Source organism: Triplophysa rosa, linkage group LG5 (assembly GCF_024868665.1).
Source record: "Triplophysa rosa linkage group LG5, Trosa_1v2, whole genome shotgun sequence".
NCBI classification, from domain to species: domain Eukaryota; kingdom Metazoa; phylum Chordata; class Actinopteri; order Cypriniformes; family Nemacheilidae; genus Triplophysa; species Triplophysa rosa.
Window position 1 is genome coordinate 25,112,740 of NC_079894.1, and position 27,385 is coordinate 25,140,124.

The 27,385-nt window shown below is 38.8% G+C and overlaps 3 protein-coding genes across 3 annotated transcripts in view; 2 read left to right on the plus strand and 1 right to left on the minus strand.

Annotated features, from left to right (window-relative positions):
* The first annotated feature begins 1,987 nt into the window (after positions 1–1,987).
* Positions 1,988–12,848, plus strand: cers4b (ceramide synthase 4b). The gene is given in 12 exon segments (XM_057334359.1): positions 1,988–2,157; positions 2,540–2,542; positions 3,522–3,636; positions 5,421–5,536; positions 5,651–5,706; positions 6,915–6,967; positions 7,134–7,253; positions 8,684–8,812; positions 9,041–9,147; positions 9,277–9,433; positions 12,170–12,287; positions 12,290–12,848. Coding segments are annotated over 12 exon segments (1,209 nt in total). The 3' UTR covers positions 12,355–12,848.
* A 1,234-nt stretch (positions 12,849–14,082) lies between these two features.
* On the plus strand, positions 14,083–16,147 carry uba52 (ubiquitin A-52 residue ribosomal protein fusion product 1). Its single transcript, XM_057332890.1, has 5 exons — positions 14,083–14,168; positions 14,770–14,879; positions 15,256–15,342; positions 15,803–15,905; positions 15,986–16,147. Exons 2-5 carry the CDS (start codon positions 14,777–14,779, stop codon positions 16,077–16,079), a joined length of 387 nt encoding a protein of 128 aa, XP_057188873.1. The 5' UTR covers positions 14,083–14,168; positions 14,770–14,776; the 3' UTR covers positions 16,080–16,147.
* A 101-nt stretch (positions 16,148–16,248) lies between these two features.
* LOC130553758 (homer protein homolog 3) overlaps positions 16,249–27,385 on the minus strand; it is a 58,642-nt gene continuing 47,505 nt past the window's right edge. The window contains exons 6-10 of the mRNA XM_057332889.1: positions 25,550–25,683; positions 23,700–23,856; positions 19,913–20,020; positions 19,746–19,826; positions 16,249–18,732 (exon numbers count right to left, since the gene is read on the minus strand). Of these exons, the coding sequence (XP_057188872.1) occupies positions 18,547–18,732; positions 19,746–19,826; positions 19,913–20,020; positions 23,700–23,856; positions 25,550–25,683 (666 nt within the window). The 3' untranslated portion in view covers positions 16,249–18,546. The remainder of the gene's footprint in view (positions 18,733–19,745; positions 19,827–19,912; positions 20,021–23,699; positions 23,857–25,549; positions 25,684–27,385) is intronic.

Here is a 27,385-nt window from a genome sequence, read left to right on the forward strand (position 1 = left end):
GCACCTCGCGCAGCACGGAGAGACACGTGTGACTTTAAAACTGCGCACCTCGCGCTGCACGAAGAGACGCATCCACGGAGAGACACGTCTGACTTTAAAACTGCGCAGCTCATGCTGCACGGAGAGACACATCTAAAACGGTAATTTTAAAAGGGAAGAAGATGCGCTTGATTTATAACTGCGCAGCTCGCAAGTGACGTCACAGACCAACTAATCGATAATGAAATTCGTTGACAACGAATTTAATTATCGATTATTATCGATTTTATCGATTAGTTGTTGCAGCCCTAGTTATAACGTTAAAGTCACCGTAAATTTCACGCAGTTAATTTATTCTCATTTTATTTGCATTAAATCTGCTCTATGCACATTGCTATTTTTAAAAATCTTCCCAGTGCGAATGAACGTCTAATTTATTCAAAATCCACATGAAAAATGTTACAATTATTGTTTGTTGGGCTATAACATTATTGTCGTCGTTTAACATGTATAAAATATGATGTATGAATGAGACTGAACACTGCGTCTACACTGGACGTGGCATGACAACCTGCTGTGTCTTGATGGGTTTGTAACGTCGCACCGCGCTGCATCCGGTGTGGACAAAATTTAGAATGATAATGTGTTCTAATGCGTTTCGCGTCCGGTGTAGACACGATGGCGACTTGGACAGCGGTGGACTTCTGCAGGTTGCATACAACGCCTTTCTTATTCGGGAGTTCCGTCCGTCACAAAAAAAAATCAGCGAGTTCATGACGATGTACGCAATAAAGCATCTTACCAAAACTTGTCAGAAACGTCTTTCACAATGTACATTTAAAGCGCGCGCTGGTTTACAATGTTGAGAACGGCAAGTTCGGAAAGTCTCTCTGGCTCATTGCACTTGGCAAGTTTAAATTAGTTTTCATCTCGATCGCCACTTATGGTGACAGGGATGGTTAAAAAAGCTTAAGAGCATATAGCACATCTGGGACTCTCGGACACCGTTTTGGAGATAGTTTATCTTACTTAGCCTATTAAGCAAAGAATGCTAAGATTATTATGGTCCAGGACATTTTTAGCTATTCTTTATTACGATTGGATAACAACAACGATGACAAAGTATACCAAACAGCGGTAGTCAAAAATTAACACCAAAATAAAAGTCCTATTTATTCGCTTCAAAAATAAGATTTTTTTGGGCCCCCACCACGCCTGCCTGGAACATCACTGATGTCACATGTATATTGAATGTTTCTTCCTCGTAAAACGAGAATGTTTTAATTGTGTAAAGAAAGATATCAGTTTACATCAGTGATGTTCCAGGCAGGCGTGTCGTGAAAAATGTTTACTACAGACCGGACAAAGATAACAAAACTTGATCTTGATTCACATCATGATTGTGCTTTGCGTTCTCTACAACAAGTGTGTGACATCCAGAATCAGAGTTCACAATCTTTCAGGCATTCCAACAAAAAGTTACAAACTGTAGCACGGTTCTGTTATTTAATTGTTATGGTACGATGGTACACTCTTAAAAAAAGGGTTCCAAACGTTCTTCGATGCCATAGAAGAACCTTTTGGTTCCATAAAGAACCTTTAACATCTGAAGAACCTTTCTGTTTTACAAAAGGTCTTTGTAGCGAAAAAAGGTTCTTCAGATTATAAAAAGGTAAGAAAGAGACTGAATGGTTCTTTGTGGAACCAAAATGGTTCTTCTCTGGCATTGCTGTGAAGAACCTTTTAAGCACCTTTATTTTTAAGAGTGTGATGCCTGTTGTTTTTAGAACACTTTCTGTGAAAAGTTTATAAAAAAACGAATAATCTAAAAAAGTAATATTTATGTTAAGGACCGTGCTTTCATCAGATAATATTTTGTTCTTCAGTATTTATATTTGGTTGTTTACATTGGAGCAGTTTGGATAAGTTGATATTCTCATTGTATGTGTTGATTTTTATGTAATATCTGTCTTTACAGTATATTTTCTTGGTGTTCCATGCCCGAAGGATGGAGCAGATCAGTCAGTGGCTCTGGAAGCAGGAATACTGGCTTCCTCCGGGAATTACATGGGAGGACATGGAAAAGAAGGAGGGATGTTTATGTCCTCTCCCTAGAGATCTGCTCATATCTCTGCCTGTCACTGTGGGATTCATCATGCTTCGTCACGCTTTCGAGAGGTGACTTCATCACGTCCTGAGGGCTTTTAATGTAATTTACTGCCGAACAGAAAATAAAACCAGAAACAAAAGTAATAGTTGAACCACATGAAGAGTATATACGGAGGTGTAAATTAATGTAGATTGTAGAGGTAAAATAATCTGGATTTAAGTAAATTTTATGAGAAATGTTTCAACAAATATGCATCAACAAACAGCAGCAAGCACATGCTCGCTTTCTCTCTGTGTGTGTGTGGTTGCTGAGGCAGCTGGTTACCGAGGCAGCTGGTTACCATTGCAACAAACCTGATGCTGTGATCACCTCACCTCTGTTTGATCTCGGATCGTCTTTCCACATGGTTATTAAAGTTGAGCAGAGGAAAACATATTCATACGCATGAAGAATGTTTGCACACGTAACAAGTGATTGTGTTAAACAAAATTCACAACGACTCGAGAATCTTTCAGTTGTTTCTCATGGACATTAATGAGAAAGAACAGTGAGGCAATGTCAACATGGGCAAAACTCAATTCATGCCCTGATTTGAAGAGTTTATTTGCAGAAGCGGGTAACTTAAAATTGTTCAAAAACTGTGAAAAAATCCAGTTTATCACAGAAATAAAATGTAAACTTGAACTTTCTTAGCAGTATTTGAGGTCTGGAAAAATAAAGAGCATCTTTTCTGTCATTTTCACCTGTTTATCCAGTTTTCATTTTCTGCAAATAACTGAGCTATAGGAACACATAAACATACTGTATACTCTTACTGTATAGTTATGGTCCTGTTTATATATATGTCTTGTGTCTAATTTCAATTTTACGTCATGTGTTTCTGAGACAAACTTGATACATAATTGAGAACTCTATTGAGTCTTAAAGTGATAGTTCACCCAAAAATAAAAGTTCTGTCATCATTTACTCACACTCTTGTCATGTCAAACCTGTATGAGATTCTTTCTTCTGCAGAACACAAAGTTAGATATTTTGAAGAATGTTGTTTACTGGACCCCATTGACTTGGTTTTGTGTCCATACAATAGAAGTTAATGGTGGGCAGTGCTGTTTGGTTACTAACTTTCTTCAAAATATTTTCTTTTGTGTTTTGTGTAAGAAAGAATGTCATACCGGTTTGAAATGACAAGAGGGTGAGTAATTGATGACAGATTTTTCTTTTTTGGGTGAACTGTCACTTTAAGCTAACCTCTGAGCACTAAAATGTTCCTCTGATGTTTGTGGATTTATACCTATAATTGTCTTCAGATAAAGATGTTATCTATGTCATGTGTCTTAAATTCTCTCTCTCTCTCTCTCTCTCTCTCTCTCTCTCTCTCTCTCCCCCCCCCCCCCCCCCCCCCCCCCTCCCCCCCTCTCCTCTCTTATTAGAGTGTAGCACTTCCTCTGAGTTGAGCTTTAGGAGTGAAAGATCAAGTACGTCTGAAAGTGACTCCTGTGCCACATTTAGAGGCTTTTTATACTAAACACAGCAAACAGCCCACACAAGTGAGCACACACACACGTTGATTTTCCATAGACATAATTATTTTTATATACCATACAAACTGTGTCCTGTATCACTCAACCTCTAAACCAAACCTTTCTGTATTTCTACATTTTCAAATAGACATCATTTAGATGTTTAATAATCAATTTCCATCATGTATACGTTATTAAACTCCCGCACGCACACATAAAACACATGCGAACATAAGCATCTGAGAGATCATTCTCCAACACTTGTTTTGCATCTGACCTTCTTGGAAAATATCCATAACACTTTGCAAATGAGGCTGTCAGGCATCTAACCTCATATGATGAGGAGGAGGTGACAGTAACGGACAATCACCAACAACATACTGTATATACATCACACATTTATTATTTCCTGAACTAGAATAATGGCGTAAATAAACGTGTAGAAGAGATTTGTATGACGGATGTTAGACACAATACATATTTCATACTGTAAGATGAAGCTACACAAACAGTGTGTTACCGTATAAGGAACATGTTACTCTTGACATTTATTTTGTCTGCAGGCCTATTGTTGTGAATGGAAAGTGGCCGTTGAAGCACTTTCTTGTGTGACTATTAGGAAGTGTGTTGTGCAGTTAAATTAATGTTTTGGGTTGCACACAATTCATGATGTTGATACTAAAAAATCATCACACCTCTTGTCTCATTTACAGAAATGCACTTACATCAATAACACAAAGTAGATTAGTATAATATAATAATAAAAGTATGATAATATAGCATATCGCTACTGTCCTTCCAAAACCTCGGATGTCCAAATTTGCTGTTTTTCAGGAAATGGAAAAACATTGTCCTTTTTAAATGATTAAACACTGGGTTGTAAAAGTCGACAAGCACTTTTTAATACTTTCTATTGGTTAAATATTTGTAAATTCGAGCAACAAACATAAGGGGTGATTTATGAAAAAAAAAAATATATAGATACGAGGTTTCAGAAGGACAGCAGCAATGTGTTCGACATTATTGTAGTATAAAAAAATGAATAGAGTTAGAATAGAGTAATATTAATAAAGAATATTATATTTAAAACAATCAAACAAAACAATCACCCTTTACCTAAGCAGCATATAGTGCACAAAATAATTTTGAATAAAAGCTTGTAGTTGTAGCACATTACAAGTTAAATTTTTTAACATTACTTAACTACATTAGTTGAAATAAACTAATAATGAACAATACTACATCAGCATGATTACTCTTAGTTCAAGTTCATTTTAATGTTTACTGATTCATATTTAAAGTTAAACGTTGTAAGCGATTGTATTACTGTAAATATCATAATGACGCACCAGTCGCCAGTTCGAGGGCTGATCCGAGTTCCATTAGGACCAGTTACAGGTGCAAAATTTTTAATCTTTAATTAAAAATTAAGTTTGTTATAAAGTTAGTTTATAGTTCCCACATGTTCTGCCGGATTTAAAATCCCCCATATCGTCGCTGTCCTTCTGAAACCTTGTATGTCCAAATTCGCAGTTTTTCAGGAAATGGGAAAAACATTGTACTTTTAAAGGATTAAATACTTAGTTGTGACAAGCACATTTTTAATACTTTATATTGATTAGATATTTGCAAAATCCAGTGACAAACATAAAGGGTGACTAATAATAATTATTCATGACAAAAACAGAAATCACGAAATATGGAGATAGGAGGTTTCAGAAGGACAGAAGTGATATGCTTTTAAAGCACTGCCATTAATTTGGATGAAGATTTGTCATTATTCACGTTGTTTATTTCTTTATTTCATGTAGAATGACATCGCTGCTCTAATGAAGCAGAGCGACTGGACTCACAGACAGGTGGAGGTTTGGTTCCGTCACCGCAGGAATCAGGATCGGCCGAGCAGCAGTAAGTTCTGTGAGGCCTGGTATGTTTTCATGATGTCGCACTCATACAGTACATGTTGATGCTTGTCTACATTGGTTATTTGAATGAACTTCATAACAAAACTTAAAACAACACTTTTTGTTTTTTTTCCAAGTTGGAGATTCATGTTCTACCTGATCGCTTTCACGGCTGGACTTGCATCATTAATAAATGTGAGTTGACATTTAAAGTTCTGTCTCCAAGTGACCTCAAATGTGTCTGAACTCGTGGGGGCAGTTTCCCAGATTGGGATTATTTTAAGGCAGGGCATTTCAATAATGACACTTAAGTAGTTTTCTATGAAAGTTCAAAGAGGCCATGAATTATAATTATAATATATTTTATAATTCTTCTTGAGAAAACAAGAAAGAAAAAATGTTCTCATGATCTTGACATAACAAGAGTTGTTTTCTCGTGATCACTACATCATTTTCTCGTCATAACAAAAGTTGTTTTCTTGTGTCGTGATCACAACTTAATTTTCTCGTGATCACAAGATAACAAATGGTTATTGCGTGAACACGAGAAAATTAAGTTGTGATCACGAGAAAACAAGAATGAAAAAATATTATAATGCATGGCCTCTTAGAACTTCTGTAGTTTTCTTACAAACATGCCTTACAAAAAACATGACTTGTGTGCATTTTAAGACAACACAATGGCACTGATGTATTTTAAGATATGTCAGTGCAAGTTGTTTTCAGTTTAGACAGCTCTAAAATTTATTTTAGTCTAGGACTAGTCTTCATCCCTGTCTAGGAAACCGCCCCATGGAGTATCCTGGTGAGGGTCTTTAGAAAGAAATGATTTGGTAATACTGTATCCTGAGGAGGTTTTAATGTCGTGTTACAGCAAGCAGGCGGTTGGCGGTCATTGAGAGTCAGTCAAACAGTTGAACCCTGTCGGTGGTTTTTCAAACAATTCAACACGATGAAAGAAGTCTCTCTGCCCTTATAAAAAAAAGTTTATTCAAGTGCGCTATTAATATACTTCTTTTAAACTACGAAAAAGAAAGTATGCTTTAAGTGTACATTTTATGTACTGCTCAGAAAACGTATATACTTTACGTATGAATTTTGCATTGTGGCCTTTAAAACCTGTAAAATGTCTAATCATATCATGTATTCTATCATTTTACTGTTTATCGTTTGTCTTTAAAGCTGCTTTCCAACAATGCGAAATTGTTAAAAGCGCTATAGATCCCACAGCATTTGAACAAGCATGAAGTTTAGTGATTTAAATGCAGATGATATTTGTGAAACTCAACACGGGCTCTCAGGTCTCTTTGGTTGTCGGGCAGCTATAGGAAGTCGTTTTTCTTGTTAATGCGATCTGACGGTTTCTTTGCGAATAACCGATCACATGTTCCTCTTCCTCGTATACGTCGTGGTTGTGGGATCAGAGAGACTGTTGGAGGGGATATCCTCAACAGGTGAACTCACTTCATCTAACAATACACACAATGCTGAACTCATCATCAAAACTCATCATTTATTTCTCGCAGTTCAGTCTCTGTCCATACACATGATCGTGTGTTGTGTTTCAGAGGTGATGTCATGTTCTTCAGTCATGAGCGTATGAGCACAGGTTTCATTAAGGTCCTGTGTTTGTGTTCTCTCCTCCTGCCAGTGCAGGACGGTCATTACTGGTACTACATGCTTGAACTGGGCTTCTACTGGTCTCTGCTGCTGTGTGTGTCTGTTGACATGAAGAGAAAAGTAAGATCTCACACAATCATGAGTCTCGCAGTGAAGTTATGTTATGAAGGATTTTGAAGCTTAAATTATGAGGGATTCTTTTAAATGTTTAATGATTTATAAAAGACTGTGTGTGTTTTATAAGACGTCTGTCTGTGAAACAGAGTCATCATTTCTTCTTTTAAACATTTTTATTATATTAATAAATTATTATTTAATTATTTGCTTGACTCATTTCTCATAATTTAAAATTAGGTTAAATACATTTTTGCAACAGGCGTTGTCTATCATTTGCAAAGTATGTCATAACATTTCCCTGACAGAAAGGACGTTTGTTCAAGTGTGCTGTTAGTGTACTTAAATTAAACTAAATGTAAAAAAAGTATACTTTATAAAGTTTCCTTTTTATTTTTTCCCTAGAAAAAAAATGTTTTAAAGTAGTGGTGCGCTCAAAGTGTACTACACTTCAAGTATACTTAAAAGTACAAACTAACCCTTCGTTCCATTTCGAAGGGCTCATCCCTATGCCCTAAGACCTTCAAAGGGATTGCCCTCTAGAGTGAGAACTTTAAATGGGACGGATGTAGGGACCAAAGGATGTAGGGGACCAAACAACTGTTTCTTGAAGTGCCCTTCTGTGTCGTCATTCCGTGCCCATAAGGCGGCACCGTCGCCACGCAAAGAATCATGGGGGCGCGAACTGTCCATCAGTTGTACCCTTCGAAATCCTTCATTCCGAAGGGCACTTTGAAGTGGCCAGTTATGAGCACGGTTAGGAACGACCCTACAATATGGCGGCCATGATTGTTTTCACTCTGAAGTGCCCTTCAGAGGGCGATATATCCCATTAGGAATGCACCCTAAAATGTGGGCCAATGTAGAACACTTAAAAGTGTACTTGTACTAGTACTTACTACAGTACATAAAAAATATACTTGAACGTTGCACACTAAATAAAAGGAATTTGAAATATACCCATTTTTGTAAGGATTAAGGTTAAAAAAGTTTTTTTAGATCATTTGAATTGAATCAGAATGTGAATTTGTATTGCTCAGTTCAATTTTGTCTCGCATGTTTTTCCTGAAAATCTCTTAAAGCTCACGTAGGTCACTCTTGGAAGAATTAGATGAGAAATTGTTGGGTTCATAATTTGAAAACTACTTTTTGAGATGTGTTAAGATCTCTGTAACTTTAGTGGAGACATGTGGTCTTTTTTACTCTCCATTTGTCTAGGAGACACAAGTGATACATTAAAGAGACGTGTGACTCATTACAGGTGTGGCAGTTACTATAGAAAGCTTGTCAACATGCCGTCTGTTGTCTATGAGATTAGTCTTGTTGCTTGTTTCACATTACATTTCCAGATCGTACAGCCCACAAAACTTTCCTGTGTGTTGTCAATCAGAGATTATATTCTTTTGTGTACTAATGTGGATCATGTTCTGTATCAGGATTTCAAAGAACAGATTGTCCATCACTTTGCCACCATTTTCTTGCTTGGTTTCTCGTACTGCACCAATTACATTCGCGTGGGGACGCTGGTGATGCTCGTGCACGACTCATCTGATTTTCTTCTTGAGGTGAGAGTTTATCGGCCAGGAGTCAGGACGGGAAGCCCCCTTCTGATTCACATTTTTTGCTATTATTTCCTCTTTGAGGCACTTGATCTCCATCTTCTTTATCTTGGTTTGATGACATTACGTGACTTTATGTTTAGCGGTGTCTTACTAACCCCGTCGGCTGATTTAAAAATATGTCGAATGAACGTTTGGAGAAGCTGAACTAATATATCTCTCGTCAATCTACAGTCTGCCAAGATGTTCAACTACGCTGGCTGGAAGAAGACTTGTGATTTGTTGTTTGTGATTTTCGCTGCTATTTTTCTGCTCTCACGTCTGGTTGTGTTTCCAAGCAAGAACTTCTCGAGTGCCCTTTATAAACATTAAATCCATAGGATCTGGATGTCTGGAAGTGTGTGAAGTTTTTATTTTGAGGTTGAGCGATGTTCCTCTCAGGGTTTCAGTGTGTGTGTTTTCTCTCGCAGGATCATCTACACGACTCTGGTTCTGTCTATGGACATTTTCGAACCGTTTATGGGATATTATTTCTTTAACTCTCTGCTGATGGTGCTGCAGCTCTTGCACATTTATTGGGATTATCTCATCCTCAGAATGATCTACAAGTTTCTCTTCTTAGGGAAGGTCGGTTGATCCATCCATTAGCATTGTATGTTGTGTATACACTTCACGTGGGCATGCATTAATAACAAAATATAAAATTTAGTGTCAAAAGTTTGCTGGTGTCGACGTTTCTTGCATTGAACGCCATACTAGGGATGCACCGAATGTTCGGCCACCGAAAATGTTCGGCCGAAAATAGCAAAAAACGCAAAAATGGCCGAATAAATTTTACCGAACATGACTCGTGATTCGATCAAGCAGCATCCAGCGCAGAGAGAGAGAGAGAGAGAGAGAGAGAGAGAGAGAGAGAGACGCGTGCGCTTTATTACTGCCGCAAACATTTTGGCAGTGCGCGCGCGTGTGGGTGTGTGCGTGCGCGCGCGTGTGGAGCATTTTAAAGTGTCAGAGAGACACTTACACGGGACACAGCACGGGACTTGCTGCACGGAAGTAAATTTCCGAATGAAAGCGTCTTTACCGGTCGGTAACTTTACTTCAGACGGAAGCGGGCTATCTGACAGTAGCCCCGCCGCTCGCGACATCCTTTGACATCATACAGTGGTCGCGTGCACACAGTTTCCTGTACTAAACAACTTATGAAGGTAAAATCATGCCTAAAAGAATTGCATGCGCAGGATAACATTTGTAAAAGCGTACGTGACATTGCAAGCATAAAATAAATTTGCATTCGCAAAAAAGTTTTGTAAAGGTGTAAATCAAGCTGCAAGCGAAAGAAAACAAGTTTTGCAGCATTGTATCATTTTTCGTAAGCGTAATTCATGTGTTGTGAAACGGCAACTTCATATTACGTCAAATAATTATGATCTGTATTCTTCTGACCTCCGTTTTTTCCACGCTTACACTTTTGACACGTTTTTTGCGCTGAAATACGGCCAAAAGCATTGCGAGTCTGTAAACAGAGGTGTGCAAACACAATGGTGTTATGAACTGCAAAACGGATTCATCGCGCAGAACCTGTCTTTGTGTATGTAAAATAAATCTGTTGCAAACATCTTGCCTACGCAGGCGAAAACTGTTTCTTGCAATAACCCAATGTGTACGGTTCCGTCTCGCTTGCACTTACACTTTTTGGCACGATTCTCTCACTAATTTGAGTTTGCAAGCGTGAAGGGGGAGGCGGGGCTACCTTCTTGTGACCAATCAAATGAGGTTCCTGATGACTCATCGTTTTCTCTTATCTGATTGGTTCAATAACGCGCCAGTCAAGCTGTAACTTCACAGGAACACAGGCAGAGAAGCGGATCCAAATGCAGTTCGATTTTAATTCAACAAAGACAACAAAAAAAACAAGGTAATTCACAGAACACAGGAGGCACAAAAACAAAGCATGACACAACGAGCATGAAACAGACTGGTTACAGCATAAAACAAAGACCGACCCCAAACAAAGGAAATACTAGGGCTTGTATACACTGGGATAACAAGGAAACAAGAAACACCTGGGGAAACTAATTAACAAGAAAAACTACAAAGGACTACAAACATGGCACACAAACAGGAAGTGACAGAAAAGTTCATAAAGACAGGGGAAACACGGACTGGGATCGTGACAGAGCCCCCCCGCTAAGGGTGGATTCCAGACGCCCCAAAACAGTCCAGGAGGACGGAGGAGCGGAGGCAGAACAGGGGGCGGGATGGAGGGCCAGGCCCATGAAGGGGAACTGGACTTGGGCCGCAGAGCAGAGGCGGACCTGAGTTGTGGTCAGGCGGCCAAGGAAGTGGACCTGGGCCGTGGCCAGGGAGGCGCTGGCAGGGCTGGAAGCCACGGAGGCGCTGGCAGGGCTGGAAGCCACAGAGGCTCTGGCAGGGCTGGAGGCCACGGAGGCGCTGGCAGGGCTGGATGCCAGGAAGGCACACAGGCGAGGGCTCTGGGAAGCACACAGGCGAAGGCTCTGGAAGTTCTGGAAGGCCGAACAGGACCGACTCGAAGACTTCTGGAAGGCCGGACAGGACCGGCTAGAGGCTCGGGCATGGAAGGCCGGGCTGGAAGCCCGAGCTTGGCAGCCATCTTTGCAGCAGGCGAAGGTGCAGCAGCGCAGTGCACCGCCCAAACACACCCCAGCGCCACAGCCATCACCAGCAGAGCAGACTCCCGGAGCAGGACCTCAGGAGCAAGCACATCTCGGACCACCGGACTTGATACCGGAATGGACGCCGGCTGGATCACCGGCTTGGCGGCCATGACGGCTGGAGACTCTGGCTTGGTGGCCATGACGGCTGGAGACTCTGGCTTGGCGGCCATGACGCTGGGTGCCAAAACACTGCTGGATCCATATTGGTCGGTCTTTCTGTAACAGATTAATCCAGGCAGGAACACAGGCAGAGAAGCGGATCCAAAGTACTATGTTCTGTGCAATGCATCCTGGCCACCAGTGCACCTTCTGAGAGAACAGTCAACTTTTGTGGGCGGAGTTTGGAGGAGAGACGTGATTTTATTTTATATTAAGTTGTATTGTGTTTTATTGAAAAGCAAGACAAATTATAAAAAGCACATTTTGACTATTCAGTTTGTGCAATAGTGAAAAAATGGCTTAATAAATAGAAGAAATGCAAAAAACCATGTTCGGTGTTCGGTATTATTCGGCCTTCGGCCAAGTGTTTCACATCATGTTCGGCTTCGGCCAAGAATTTTCGTTTCGGTGCATCCCTACATTATACATTATAAATCATTTGACTTAAACAAGAAATAACACAAGTTGCTGAAGTTTAACTTTTATAATCTTTTTTTACTAACAGCAGGACAAAGATGAGCGCAGTGATGTTGAGAGTGAACCAGACGAGGAAGTAGAGAAAGAAGAACGTCAGTCATCCTGGAGGAAGAGGAAGGTTGTGATGGATTCGAGACTGGCAATATTAAACTTTTAAATAACCTGACCAATCAGAAAGCTGATGCCAACAGAAGTCTGCCTGAAGCTAGATAGCAACATGTTAGCACGAACAGACTACAATCTAAAAGATTGTCATCATGTCATCAACATGTTTCCAAGGCTGATTTGTTGCATTTCTTAGAAGATTGTTGCATCAGATTGCATCGCATCAAAACAACACAAACAACTGTACATTTGCTGTAATATTGTATACACACAAATAACCAGGTAACGCATAAAGTATTTGTTTTGTTGTCTCAGATGCACATACATGTCACATGCTTTTTAAAAGAGCAGAATTAAATGGGAATAATAACAATGCTACTGTATGCATTTTACTCATATTAAAACAGATCGGCACTGTAAACCCATATCATACACTAATGTTCTGTGTGTCTCTGTGAAATACATTGTATTTATTGTGCATGTATGTAATGAAATCTTTCTTAATCTGAGAGCCTTAGTAAGTCAAATGAAGGATTTGTTTTTGTAAATAGAGAAACTTTTGGTTTCAATATAGCTGTCACTGTGTGTTTTTAAGTATTCTGGTAGAGTGTTTAAAATAAATTATATTGTAAAAGATTTTACTTTTGCCATTTCTTTTAATTGATTGACGCATTCAAAAGCAACAATGTCTGTACTATTAATTTGTGCTGCCATATCGGTGAGGGAACGCTGCTTTCATAACTTTGGATTGAAATACACCCTGTCGAAAAAAACAGCATATGCTGGTTTGGTATGTTTTGATGCTGGTTTGTTCTGGTTTAAGTTGGTCCATAGCTGGTTTAAGATTGTCAAACCATGCATCAAAACATACCTAACCCAGCATATGCTGTTTTTTTCAACAGGGCAGTGGCTCATATTGAGAACATTAATCTTGTAAACAGGTAAAGCAGTCATGCAATATAGGCCTGAAACTGCAGTGATAAGTCTTTATATCCGATGTAAGGGATTTTATCCCAAAAAGAGAAACTGCAGGTGTCCAAACTTCACCAACATCAGCTGTGGATTCTCACACAACATTTGATATGGAAATGTTTGATCCCAACATGCAAGTTTAACCCCAGCAAAGCGCATTTATTTTCTTGTAACTGTGGGTCACATAACGTTAATTTTGGTGAATAATTTTACAGTGATTTAAAAAGACAAAATGAGTCGGAGCTTCGCTGGCCTGCAGGCGGAGGTAAATCCAACGACGACGCATTGGCCGCTGAATCATACGTCAATAGCGTCGCCATAGGAGAGGGCAAGAATGCACTGCCTGTTGAAAAAACAACATATGCTGGTTTGGTATGTTTTGATGATGGTTTGTGCTGGTTTAAACTGGTCATGTGCTGGTTTAAACTGGTCATGTGCTGGTTTAAGATGCTCATGTGCTGGTCCAACTGGTCAAACCAGCATCAAAACATATCTAACCCAGCATATGCTGTTTTTTTTTCAACAGAACACATTTTTCTGGATTGAAATCATAATAACGTTTATAATTACAATTAATTTTAATAGTTTGTGTCTACGTACACATATGTTCCTCTTCAGTAAGGTATAATCTCGATATTTAGACATGGAAAGTTATTCCTTGTCATAAGAAACAGTGAACACTCCCGGTTGTCAAGCACTGGTATTTGGCTTTTTTATAATTATGGAGACATCGGCATAAAAACGTAGCTCCCCCGTTCAGTTGCAAGTGTTTTGACTTTTGTCGTATTTAATACAACAGGTTCACAGTGCAAATGTGTACTCGGCGCTGCTATACTCCGCCCGTCCTGCAGGCAGCCCTAAAGACGCTCTGACGCTCAAATGCACGCGCGATCTTGACACACGAAACACGCGTCGCTCTCTTTCCGCCCGGATCAGCAGAGACTGCGAGGGTGAGAATTACTGTCCGTAAAAACGTTGAATTTAACGACAATATTGTACTTTATTCACGCACACATCAGTATGAATACGTACTTTAGCCGTTAATGCTCCTCAATGTTGTGATTAAATGTTGTTATGTGTTAAGTTTAGGTGATTTTAATGTGTTAGAAGTTTACGGTCCGGTGTGTCATGGCCGCGGCTTCCATGTGTGCGCGCTTGAGACCATTGCACATTGAATATATAACCACATAAAATACAAATAAATGCGATGTAGTTAAAGTTGAGTGGGGTTTAAATGAATATATTAACATTATAAACTATACATCTACATAGCACTGCCGTATGCAGGGCATAAAGGAACTGCAAATTTGTTAAAACTGCCTTTGTTATAACCTTAACTCCTGTTTTCTATTGCTTCACTCTTGACATGAATTTACTCTAGTAATTATAATCAATCTGCCTAAAAACAGGTTTACTACTCTTTTACTATAATAAAATCATGGTGAGTTTTGTTAAGGGGACATTTTTGTTCATGTTTTTCTCTGGAATAATAACTTAATAATTTGATGTTCGTGGCTGTAAATGAGACTCATCTCTTTGTCTCTGTGACAGTGGCAGAATGCAGATCTTTGTGAAAACTTTAACTGGTAAGACCATCACCCTCGAGGTCGAGCCCAGCGACACCATCGAGAATGTCAAGGCTAAAATTCAGGATAAGGAGGGTGTGTATGAACTTCATGTCAGCATTCATGTGAAAAATATAAACATGGGTGTATATGTTTACATAAATATACCATAGTAATAGTATTACGAACATGACAGTAATATTTTAACATTATTTAATATTGTGGCTGGCTTAAGCATTGAACATAAAAGGAAATCAAATTTAACCAATCATGTTTCTTAGTGTTACATTAAGAATAATACATACATTGTCATAAACCTCAAAATCAAATAACATTTCACTTCTGGGATCACTTACTTCATCATCATCTTCAATGTCCTGCTCATCTGATGCAACAAGTATTTATTTAACCACGATTTCGTGGTCACAGTGCTTGGTTGTGAGGTCATTAACACGTCTTTATTATTCCTCAGGCATCCCACCTGACCAGCAGCGTCTGATTTTCGCTGGTAAACAGTTGGAAGATGGTCGCACACTCTCAGACTACAACATTCAGAAAGGTGTGTTTGTTAAAGTCTGTGTCTTAGCCCTGTTAACAAAAACCTAGTGAGCTGACTATGTAGGCAACATTTCAGGGCACCATTTATATGCTTCTAATTGTTTAAAAGATTACGATTTTTTTGTTGTGTTGCGATTGCATCCTATGTTTTCTCTGTAGTCACAGGTTTAGTGCTCTCTTCTGCATAGTTGTCTTTATAGTGTTCTGATTTATTTTCTTTGTGTTGCTTTAAAAAGCTAGACAGCAAGACAGATCACTTCACTGGGTTTTTAAATGGTCTTTCTCTGAGACTTGCTGCTGTTTCACTGTCAAATTTCATTAGTCTAACTCCTTTGCATTCCACTGTCCCGCCCGTGGTACAAATACCATTCAAAATGAGGCCTTAGGAATGTTAAGGGTTTTTTGTGATCCCATAACAGAGAATTTATTGTGAATTAACTCTTTGTGCTGTTTTATTTCAGAGTCCACCCTCCACCTGGTGCTGCGTCTTAGAGGAGGGATCATCGAGCCTTCCCTGAGACAACTGGCTCAGAAATACAACTGCGAGAAGATGATCTGCCGCAAGTATGGTTTTTAAGTGATTTAAATCATGCCGGTTACGAGTATTGCTGTGTGAGAAACTCAACAACGTCATTGTCTTTCAGGTGTTACGCCCGTCTGCACCCACGTGCTGTAAACTGCCGCAAGAAGAAGTGTGGCCACACCAACAACCTGCGTCCCAAGAAGAAGCTGAAGTAGACTGCAGATCTGATGCGTTTCAGGAGCAGCAGGAGCTTCTTTGTTCGAATAAAATGTTGTTAAAACCAGTTACATTGAATTTGTCTTTATTACTGCACTTTGATTGCTTTGTGCTGGTGTATCTAGTCTAATACAGTTTTGTAGAATATCTGTTGGAGTTTTGCCATTAGCTAATTTCTGATACCAAGATGTCTGAAAATTAGGTGTCACTGAAAAAAAAAGTTAGTGTTAGGTCACATTGATGTGTTAATTCAAAACAAACACAAACAGATTTTTATTTTTTTTATTCGGAGAACTTTGTATAGACAATATTTGTTTGTTCCTGAAGCTTGTTGCTTTAGCACAGTATAAACTGACTCTGTGTAATATGAAAACTATTTGCAGTCCATCAGTCTTTTGTTTTCAGAAGACGCAGAATACATTGACTCCTGTGCAGGCGTCTGCAAAAGCTCATATCTGGGCTTGTGTGAAAAGAAGTCTTACATAAGTGAAATGTCTGTTAAGACAAGCAGATGCATCTTATAACAGTCGGTACAGTTCTTGTAATTCATCACACACATGCTCTCTGTAGATTATATAAAGCAGTACACATTTTGAAGTACTGCATGAAGTGTTAATACAAAAATGTTACTCTATTTGATCCTACAGTGCCGTGTGTTTGTGCCTTACGGTGTTGTGTTCTAATTGTCTGGCAGAAACAAGCTGTTGGCACTTTATACTGCAGCTCAAAGCCACAAATACATCCACTACAACCATTACAGCCTATGGCTTTATTAGATCTATAAAGCTGTATCAATGCAGAATGACGGAACTACGAACCAAGATGCATTCATGAGCTCAATCGCAATGCAGAACTACATCTATTCTTAAATATAAAACTCCCCGTGAGCACCACGGATTTCTTAACATACTATGATAACAGAGCAATTGTTTATTTCTATCTACTTGTATATTTCTCTAATTTAAACTCTATGTTAAGCATTCCACAGTATGAACATACAGAGGTTTGTCACCGCCACATTCAAGCTGGTCTTTGGTTTACACACTCCAGCTGTGATCCACATTCACACCAGTATAAAACACACTGATTCTACAGAGAATAAAGTGTCTGAAAATGTCAAAAACATGACACATCTTTCCCAAGCCAGTAAACATGTTGGGTTTCATTTTTCATAAATTATGGGGTGTCTTTTACTTTATTCCCTTTTTTATTTTTCACTAAAACTTAATAAACACTACAAGGGTGGTGGAGTTCGTTTGTCTACAGAAACTGAAATTAAGGAACAAAACATCTTAGTCTTTGAGAAGTGATAATGTTTGGACGATGTAACTCTTATGATACTTGTAACTTCTTTGCAACTTCTGATGTTTTTCCATGTGCAAAAAGATTTCGCTTTTTTGAGTTTGCCAAAACAAGATTGAAATAAAGGCTCAGAATTCACTTATTGTGGCCTTAAATTTTCTTAAGACTTCTAAGTCTGTATACACTACCGGTCAAAAGTTTTGTGACAGTCGAGTGAAATGTTTTCCGTTATTTAAAAAAAACCTGACAAAACTAACATTTTATTTCATAAAAATGTTTATGGATGACTTTGACTGAATACTGAAGAAAGAGCAGCCAATAAGAGCACAGAATAGATGAGACCTTTTTTTAATATTGTAAGAAGCATCTCAGGGTGAGACTTCAAGAATCTGCTTGAGAAAATAACAAGAAAACATCTTTGCAAATTCGAGTCAAAAGGTTTTAATTTTTTTTATTACAACAATTTCCACAGTTCCCTCTGTTTTATTTCATAATTTTGATGAGCTGATTATTATTCTAAAATATTGAAAAAAATGAACCCATAAGTGTCCAAAAACTTTTGACCGGTAGTATATGCGTTAGGTTTTTAACTTTTTTTATTGATGATATTATTTCTGTACATCACTTTCGTCAACCTTGAATGGTGAACCATGAATGAATGATTTAGATTTTGCTCATATCTCCCAAAAATGTTTTTTTGAGGTTAATGTTTTTAAAAAGTGAATAAAAGTGGGAAAAAAAATCACTATCAAATGTAAAATGAATGAAAAAAAACATTATGGATGGCTCATTATGTCAGGTTTATCTTTTATAACTGGTTATTGTAAATCAATATGCAATGTTTAGTGTGAGTGATAATAAACCTTCCCAACGAACAGTGTTTTCCACAAACCGTATCCAAAAATAAACCTTCCCAGTCGCGCGAGGCGTTTCCGGTGTACAAAAACACCATCGTTGTTTATTTCTACAGATGTATCCTCATCTCTGCTGAAGTTTATTGCTATGCTTGAAATAAAAAAACATTTACTCGGTAAAACAAAGCAAAGAAATGTAAATAACGGTGCTTGTATCGGTGTGCTGTCACTGTGCTCTGAACTGTGGACTGAACTGAACTTCTCGCAGCGGCCGTCTATCAAGTGTCTCCGGCACTGATCTCAAATCAGATTATTTACTGATCAGCTTGACCAGACTCTGTCGAAGGTCATTGAGGTCAAAGATCTTGACATCGAGGATCTGAATGACCCTCTGGACCTCGTGTTCGGCCCGGTCGCGGTCCTCCAGTGCGGAGGCCAGATTCTGCTCTGCGTTCTGCACCCGCCGCTCAAGCTCGACGTTACGCATCTCTAACTCCTGAAACCACACGACCGTAGACACAGACTTTAACATTCATTCAGACAATCCATGACCATTTCAACAGGACAGGTGTGTTGCAAAAAAAATCTATGAAGACTAAATCAAATTTGACTTCAGTAACCCTAATTTTTTAAAACTAGGAGTCTAACACAATGATCTATTTTAACATTTCTGTCAGAATTTGTATTGATATTGAATTGTGATTAGTTCAATTAGTTGGCAAATCATTATACATTTAATCCATTGACAGCCCTGGGTATTTTAAAATATTTTGACTTAACGGGTTGATCCATGAAAACCAGAGCTATTAGCATACATCTTTTAAACTAAAAATAAGAAAGTATGCTTACAGTTTATGCTTTACGTACTTTTCATCTTTTAATGGAGACATTTAAAAGTACTGAAAGAAGTTTTCAGTGAATACTTGGTAGTTATGTTAAATTTGATATGGTAACAATATCATCCAAATAATATCTTAATATCTGTATGATGTTAAGTGCACTTAAAGAAAACTTTCAAGTATACTAATGAGGGGTTCAAACCGAAGTGATTTGCGTGAGTAAATTACATACAAAGTCAATGCAAAGATGCAAACTCGTGGCAGGCGATGTGAATGACGTAATCGGGTGGCAGGATTGCAGTGAATGCGCGTCAATCTAGTCTTCTGCGAAAGTTGAAATATTTGTCAGCTCGCCTCACTCACATGAAAATAACGAACTTTTCCCGCGAGTACTAAAGAGCGAGGAACGCAATTGTTCGCGTTTGGTGTGAACCCAGCATTAACGTTACAGAAAAAAAACTACTAAACTAGTAGTTGACTGAGAGTATACTTCAAAGTGTACTTCTATAAACTAAAAAGAGGCCAATTTGGTAGTGGTATTAAAATAGTATTGATAGTGCATTCATAAATAGTACATTGATATTTGTATACTTATTAAATAAAGTTTTCTTAATAACATGAACTCGAAGTATACTTTGCAGGGGTATTTAATGATGATTTGATGAAGCACCTGTATTCTGTGGATGGCCTCCTCTCTCTCCTGCTCCAGCTCATGTAAGTCAGATTTTTTACTCTGAAGAATACGAATCTCCTAAAATACAAATAACAAGTTTGTGACTTTCTGAAGTGCAGTTGTAGTTTGCAGGAGACTTCTGTCCGTCATGCAGACATTCTCACCTCATCTTTTGCCTTCAGTAAGTTCTCCAGTTCCTCCAGAGACTGAGTCAGTTCATCTTTCAACATGTCACTGGGTCCTTGAGCTCCATGAGCCTCCAGTTCAGCTATCTGCACACCAACACACAGACAAACAGATCAATCATAATCAATAAGGACTGCTATAACGTTTAGATTTAGATTGCTAGATTTAAACATACGGTCAGAGGAAGGTTACGGCCATTTAAGGTTTCTAAAAGTTTTCTTTAATTACTTCTGATAGAGCCATTCTGTAGCAGTTTAATATATTATAGATCAGTGGTTCTCAAACGTTTTTGTTGTAAGTTTTTATTTAAACCAAAAACATATTCAGTTATACAACACTGGAACATCGGTTCTTTTGGTTGGTGTTATATTTTATAACAAATTGTATATAAAGTCGGCACACCAAAGCTCCAAAAATATAAAAAATTTATTAATTAAAAGACTTCCGCATGGCGAGCATATCTATATACAATTCTTTATTCATTTTTTATTTGGTCGAGCACCCACTTGAGGTTGATGTGTGTGCTTTTGTCTTTTTTTGGTCTTATTTTTCTGATGTTTGATTGTTGAAAATATATTATACATTTCTATAATTCATAAACTACCGTAAAATCTGTGGCCCCCCTGGATCCATTTTTTTGAAAAAAAAAAAAAAATACTGGAGTTAAAAGAACCACATTGTTGATATTGAGAAATTTAAATTGTTTTGTATGTGTCAGCCCTTACAAACAAGAACTTTAAAATAAGGTCACAAATAGTACAACTGAATAAACTAAATATAATATCTTTTTATGTACTTTTTAGAAATATACTTGATTTATAAAGGGACCGTTTACCCAAATACCTGTCATCATCAATTGTCATTCTGTCATCAAGTCTTTCTTCAGTGAAAAACAAAAGAAGATATTTTGAGAAATGTCTTCTGTTCATACAATGGAAGTCAATGGAGTTTAATGTTGTTTGATTATCAACATTCATCAAAATATGGTTTGACATGACATGAGAGCAAGTGAATTATGAAAAAAAAATTGTGTTGAGCTTTTTCTTTAAACTTGGCCTTGAAAGACTTCACCTAGATTCCACATCGAGGACTCATGAACATGTTTGGTGTCAGTTATAAAAAAGACATTGCATACAGTCTTGTCTATACACACACATTTCTGCCTTACTGCCTCTCAGTGATATTAGAGTTCTTATGAAATGTGTTTTGAAGGTTGAGATAAAGTAATGACTCACAGCGCTTCATACACACACTCCTCTATTTCTTCACAAACACACTGTCTGTCCTTTTCAGTTCATCTGAGCTGTAAAATCATTTTAGAACTTCAAACAGACACAGCATGAGCAGCATAAGACTTTATGTCGACCTACATCCAAAAAACACTAGGATGTATTCAAATTATGTGCTACAGTCAAAAACAGCAAAAAATGTGAAACTGAAAGTTAAGAAATGGTACATTTCAGTTGTATGTGATTTTCAGGAAAATGTATCTAGATCATTTAAAAAGGCAAAATTATAGATAATTACTTACCAAAACTCAGAGAAATGCAAATACTTTGTTTATAAAGACAATCATATATAAAAACAATATATGAAAAGTCGGCACATCAAAGCTCCGACAATTTTTCTGATGAAGAGCCTTTGTGCTCTAAACATTACATATTTTTTTACAAAATTGTTTTGATATTTTTGGAGCTTTGGTGTGCTGACTTTTTATATATTTTTTAGACATATTTTAACATCACATTATTAACACACACTATTTGATATTGGTTTGATTAGCTATAAGTGTAAACATCTCATAGACTTCTATTGTGTTTTCCGGGCAGTTATTACGTAATTTAAACAAGACGTGAATGGGAATAACTGATATTTCAACAATCGCCGGCTAAAATCCTGATTAAACGACATATTTAAAAACAACATTTAAAAATGACGCAAACTTTACCATAATGTTTGTTTCCTATGATCAAATTGCGCTTAAAAACATTATTTTTCATGTTGCTTAAGATGCTACGCATGCGCAAAGCTTCATATTGAGGTTGCATTCCTGTCCATTCATTTCAATGACAGTGACGCATCTTGTTAGTATTAATATCTTTGGTTTTACCAAGTAACTAAATATCTCATAGTCTCAAACTATTTTGATGCACTGTCTTCTCATAAAACACTGAAGTTCATAGAAATACTTTTAGAAATACCCGTCATGTCAATATAAGGCTTATGAGGTATCTGTCATCAGTTCAGTCATCCTTCAGTTTACGAACAATTTACAATCATACAATTATTTTTACAGTGTCACCAAGAAACATCTTATAAAAACGTGATACACACTTGCTAGCAGCATTATGAATATAATGGCTGTTTACAAACCTACAGACAATCTTTTTTTTTTTGTATTTAACACTTAAAAAAATGCGCTTCAAAAGGTTCTTCGATACCATAGAAAAAAATTGTCCAAACACACATAGTCACACAAACACACGGGAGAAAAGGAACACCTCCTAAAGGTCTCTGGCACTTGGAGCGCCTTAAGAGAGACGGTCTTATTTTTAACAGTGTAAAGAGCAAAAAAAAGTTTCCCAAGCGAGGGTCTGTTAGCTCCCCCCGGTGATATTTCATTTCTATTAACTAGGCCATTGAAAGTAGGATATTGCTGTCCTACAAACCACCCCATGCCTGTCTCTCTTTCTGTCTTACTCTAGGACTCTCTCTCTCTCTAGTCCCTCGAGACATGAACCATTTTCAACCACCTGGTCGCCTGTTCTCTGATGACACAGTGAGAGAGAGAGAGAGAGAGAGAGAGAGAGAGAGAGAGAGAGAGAGAGAGAGAGAGAGAGAGAGAGAGAGAGAGAGAGAAGAGAGAGAGAAGAGAGAGAGAGAGAGAGAGAGAGAGAGAGAGAGAGAGAGAGAGAGATTATTGGTTGTTATGAGATAAAGAGAGCACACATCGGGATCTCAGAGAGCAAATGTGACAATCACAATCTCATTCTGGATCGATAGAGTCACAGAACTTCAACGAATTTCTTCTCATGTATAATATGCATAATTTTCTTTCTGAGATCTACATACAATGTCATTTGATAAAATCATCAAAGAATATTACATTTAACATCAGATGTGCCAAAAATCAGATGCAGACAAACGGCGCTGACATTGTAGTTAACACAACTTTCAAAAGGTCAACAGGGGTCTACGTTTAAGACAACCTTACATTTTATTATCACTTGTCCTTTTTCCTGAGTAGTTTTGACTTTTTTTCAGTGCAGAATTTGTGTCCTGTTGTCTGCATGCACCACATTACATGAGTTTGTGCCAAAACTGAGGTCATTTTGTCCACTTCCAATTTTTCACTGGCTTATATGTTGTAAAAATTTTTTTTTTTGAAGAATGAAAATTATTTTTGAACTTTTCAAAAGAGGTTCTTTCACATATCGCAAATGCTCTTGAGGTGCATTCCACTAATCATTTTATATAAATGCCATGATAAGGCAGTCAGAAATGATCAATTATCAACAATCTCACTTGCCCGCTCTGTCACTCTCTCACCGCTCTTATCAACATGATGGCAGAATCATAACAGGAAAATGGCATAAAAGTGTAAAAGTGGGGATTATTCATCAGAGGAATTTACCTAATTTCCTAGTTTTTATGGAAGATCAGTTAATATCAAAAACGTAATCTATTTAAGTATTCAATTTTTATTTATACACAACCTTTAAAATTGGACAAACAAATGTGAAATAATACTAGATGTTCTTAAACCTGATCTCGTAATCTGTCCGTCTCCTCCTGATACGCCACCAGCTGTTTCTTCCACTGTTCCACGTTTGCGTTGGCCTCGTGCAGTGCTGCCACCAGTTTAGCATTACTGTCCTGTAAGGTGAAGAGCTCGGCCTCAAAATTCATCTCACAGATCGACCTGCCAACATTTTAGGTTAAAAATAAGTAGAAGGACCAAATGTTTTTGAATACAAAAAAGAATCTCAACATTAAAATGACCATATACTGTATATATCTATATACTGTATATATATATATAGAGAGAGAGAGAGAGAGAGAGAGAGAGAGAGAGAGAGAGAGAGAGAGAGAGAGAGAGAGAGAGAGAGAGAGAGAGAGAGAGAGAGAGAGAGAGAGAGAGAGAGAGAGAGAGAGAGACCATTTTTAAATATATTTAATAGAATTTAAATGAGTTTACAAACCTGAATAGATAGTTCACGCACGCACGCACGCACGCACGCACACAGCACGCACACACACACACACACACACGCACACACACACACAAATAATTCATACTGAACCCAGGCAGTTAAAATACCTTTGATGTGCTATTTTGGAATGACAATAATGTTGCATAAGAGTTCACAATCACACATGTCAGAAAGGCAACGCTGCACTCTAATTTCATCTGTCGGTTTGTGCTTTAAATGTTAAATGCTTGTGTGCATTTATTCCTCTGATCTTCATAAGAATGTTTTTCTTTTATTCTTTCAAGAAAGATTTTGGAAAAATGTTAGCAACTGAGATTTCTAGGACTGAAATCCCAGATGGAAAATGGGATTGACTACCATAGTAGAAATAATTTGTACATTTTTTTTTTTGTCCTGTTAAACACAAAATGAGATATTTTGAAGAATTTTGACAAGCATTTTAATGGTACTCAATGGTTCCCCATCTCAGTTGTTAACATTCTTCCAAATATCTTAAGAACCATAAAGAACCTTTTACATCTGAAGAACCTTTCTGTTTCAAAAAAGGGTCTTTGTGGTGAAAAAAGGTTCTTCAGATTATAAAAAGGTAAGAAAGAGATGGTTCTTTGACTGAATGGTTCTTTGTGGAACCAAAAATGGGGCTTCTACAGAATCGCTGTGAACAACCTTTTAAGCACCTTTATTTTTAAGAGTGAACTTGAGATTGAGTAATTCATCACAGAATTTTCATTTTTGAGTGAACTATCCTTTTCATGTCTATAGCACACAGTGCATGATGGGTGTGACGAGGGAGGCGTGACGAGAGCCATGGGAGGAGCAAGTGAGGCCGGTGATGCGATTGATAATGAGCGTCAGCTGGGCGCCACCGACTTCGTATGTCCCACGGAGGAGATCGGAAGCATAAAAGGTCGAGCGGCAGGAGCATACGGCGAGAGAGGACCGGGCCCGGACATTAGTTAAGTTTTGTTTAAATTTGTTTATGTTCGTGTTGCCGGCAGTCGTCCGCGAGGGGCTGCCGGCTTGTTACTTTTGTGTTTATGTTTATTTATTTTGATTAAAGTCTTTTGATTGTTCGCCGGTTCCTGTCTCCTTCCTTCCGTTTTATTGAGCTTTGCTACAATGGTTAACTTACAATTATTAGATAAATAAATCAATACACTTTAGCCAGTAGACCAGGTTGTGGTTTAGACACCTGTAACTGTCAATCATTTAACAGGCATTTAATTCTTAAAGGCAAAAAAGAATGTACATATGATGTAACAATAAGCGTCTAGAACTTATAGAATTAAATATTTTATAAAAATCCTTATTTTAAGAGTCCCATTACAGTGTCGAAAATCAGTTAAAGACTCTTCTGCAAAATGTCTATATACGGTGCTCTTGTTCCTCTTGTGCTCTTACCCTTCTGACAGCATCTTTTTAATGCGCTCTTTCTCTGAACACAGCGTTATGTCAGCACTCTGACTCCTGAAGAGTTTGTCCTCCGGTCCGTTCACACACATCGCCAGAGGAGACTGAAGCTCATCCGACAGATCCTACAACACACACACACACACACACACACACACACACACACAAATACTGTTAACAAACTTTTAATGCAAACTATTCATAATCATCAGATTTGTCACAGTCAGTAAGATCAATCTAATCGTCACCATGTGAAAGAAGAGTTTTGCTGTGACTCAATGTATTGTATACATTTCTTGAATACACATGATAGCCCTCATGCGATTTTAAACTCACATGATACAAAAATAGACATTTTAAAGAAAATCGTTATAAGCTTTCGAAATGATCAAAATTGTGAAAAAGTAAAACAAGGCTGTTCATGAAACAAAAGTGTTTATGTTAGCATTATTGCATATCGTATATCAGATTATTTTACAAGTTATCACATGTGTTAATATTATCGTTAAGCTTCAGATATTTTTTTAGCTCTGTCTGAAATAAGATTGTGGCGAGGGGGGTGTCGTTTAGCGAGGTCTGCTCCGAGGGGAGGAGTCGAGAGAAAAACGGCGCATAAGTAAGTCAAGCACACATTAAGATCACCTGTGTCTCGTTCCAGTTATTGGTGAGGAGATACTTTTTAAGCAGCACGAGCGGACGACAGTGGCAGAGAGAGCAACTGAGAACCAGTAAGTAGAGAGAGCGGCTGAGGACGAGGACAAAGTGTCAAAGGACAGCAACATGTCGTGTCGTATGTGCCAGGAAGGCCATACTTTATACTTTTGTTTATTTACTTTATGTTTTTCTGAACTAAATACTCGTCTCAGCCACGCCGACCCCACCTCCTTTCTTCCCTCCTACAACGAACGTATTACAGTGGTGCCGAAACCCGGGAAGAAAGGAGTGAGCTGCCGCAGCCATGCAGTCCCTGCCACCCACGCCGTTTGCGGATGTAATCCAGTCACTCGCCGGTCTTCATCGCGAGCAACACCAAGCGCTGCTGGGCCTTCTGGAGGATCAGGAGTGGCATTTCCAGGCCATCGTCCAGGCCCAGCAGGAAGACCGCGAGTCGTTCCGGAGCTGGCTGAATCGAGAGCAAGTCGCGAGGGGGTCAGCCGCACCCCCAGCCGCGGGCTTCCCACTCCACAAGATGGGGGTTCAGGACGACCCGGAGGCTTTCTTGGAGCTTTTTGAGAGGTCCGCGGAGCTTTCGGGCTGGCAGCCGGACGTGTGGTCAGCGAGGCTTATCCCCCTCCTAACAGGGGAGGCCCAGCTGGCCGCTCAGCAACTGCCAGTCCAAAATTTGCTTGTTTATGCGGACCTCAAGAAAGCCATCCTCCAGCGGGTCGGCCTGAGCCCAGAGCAACAACGACAGCGGTTCTGCTCGTTGGAGCTTGGGGAGTGCGGCCAACCCTTCTCGATGGCTCAGCAGCTTCGGGACGCATGCCGCAAATGGCTGATGGCCGACGGAAGCGATGTCGAGGCTATCATTGACAAAGTGACACTGGAGCAGTTTGTAGAGCGGCTACCACCGAAGACCACCCAGTGGGTCCAGTGTCACCGGCCGGCGTCGCTGAACCAGGCCATCCAGTTGGCGGAGGACCAGATGGTGGCGTGCCCCGGGGTCGGCGTACCCCGACCATCTCTCTCTCTCTCTCCCTCTATGTCTCCCCCCCTCCCCCCAGACCGGTTCCCTTTCCCAGGTCCCGGACAAACTTCACCCCCAGACCAGCTCCTCGATCCCAGAACTCAGCAGGAGCCGCGAGGTTTCCCTTCCGAGGACCGGGG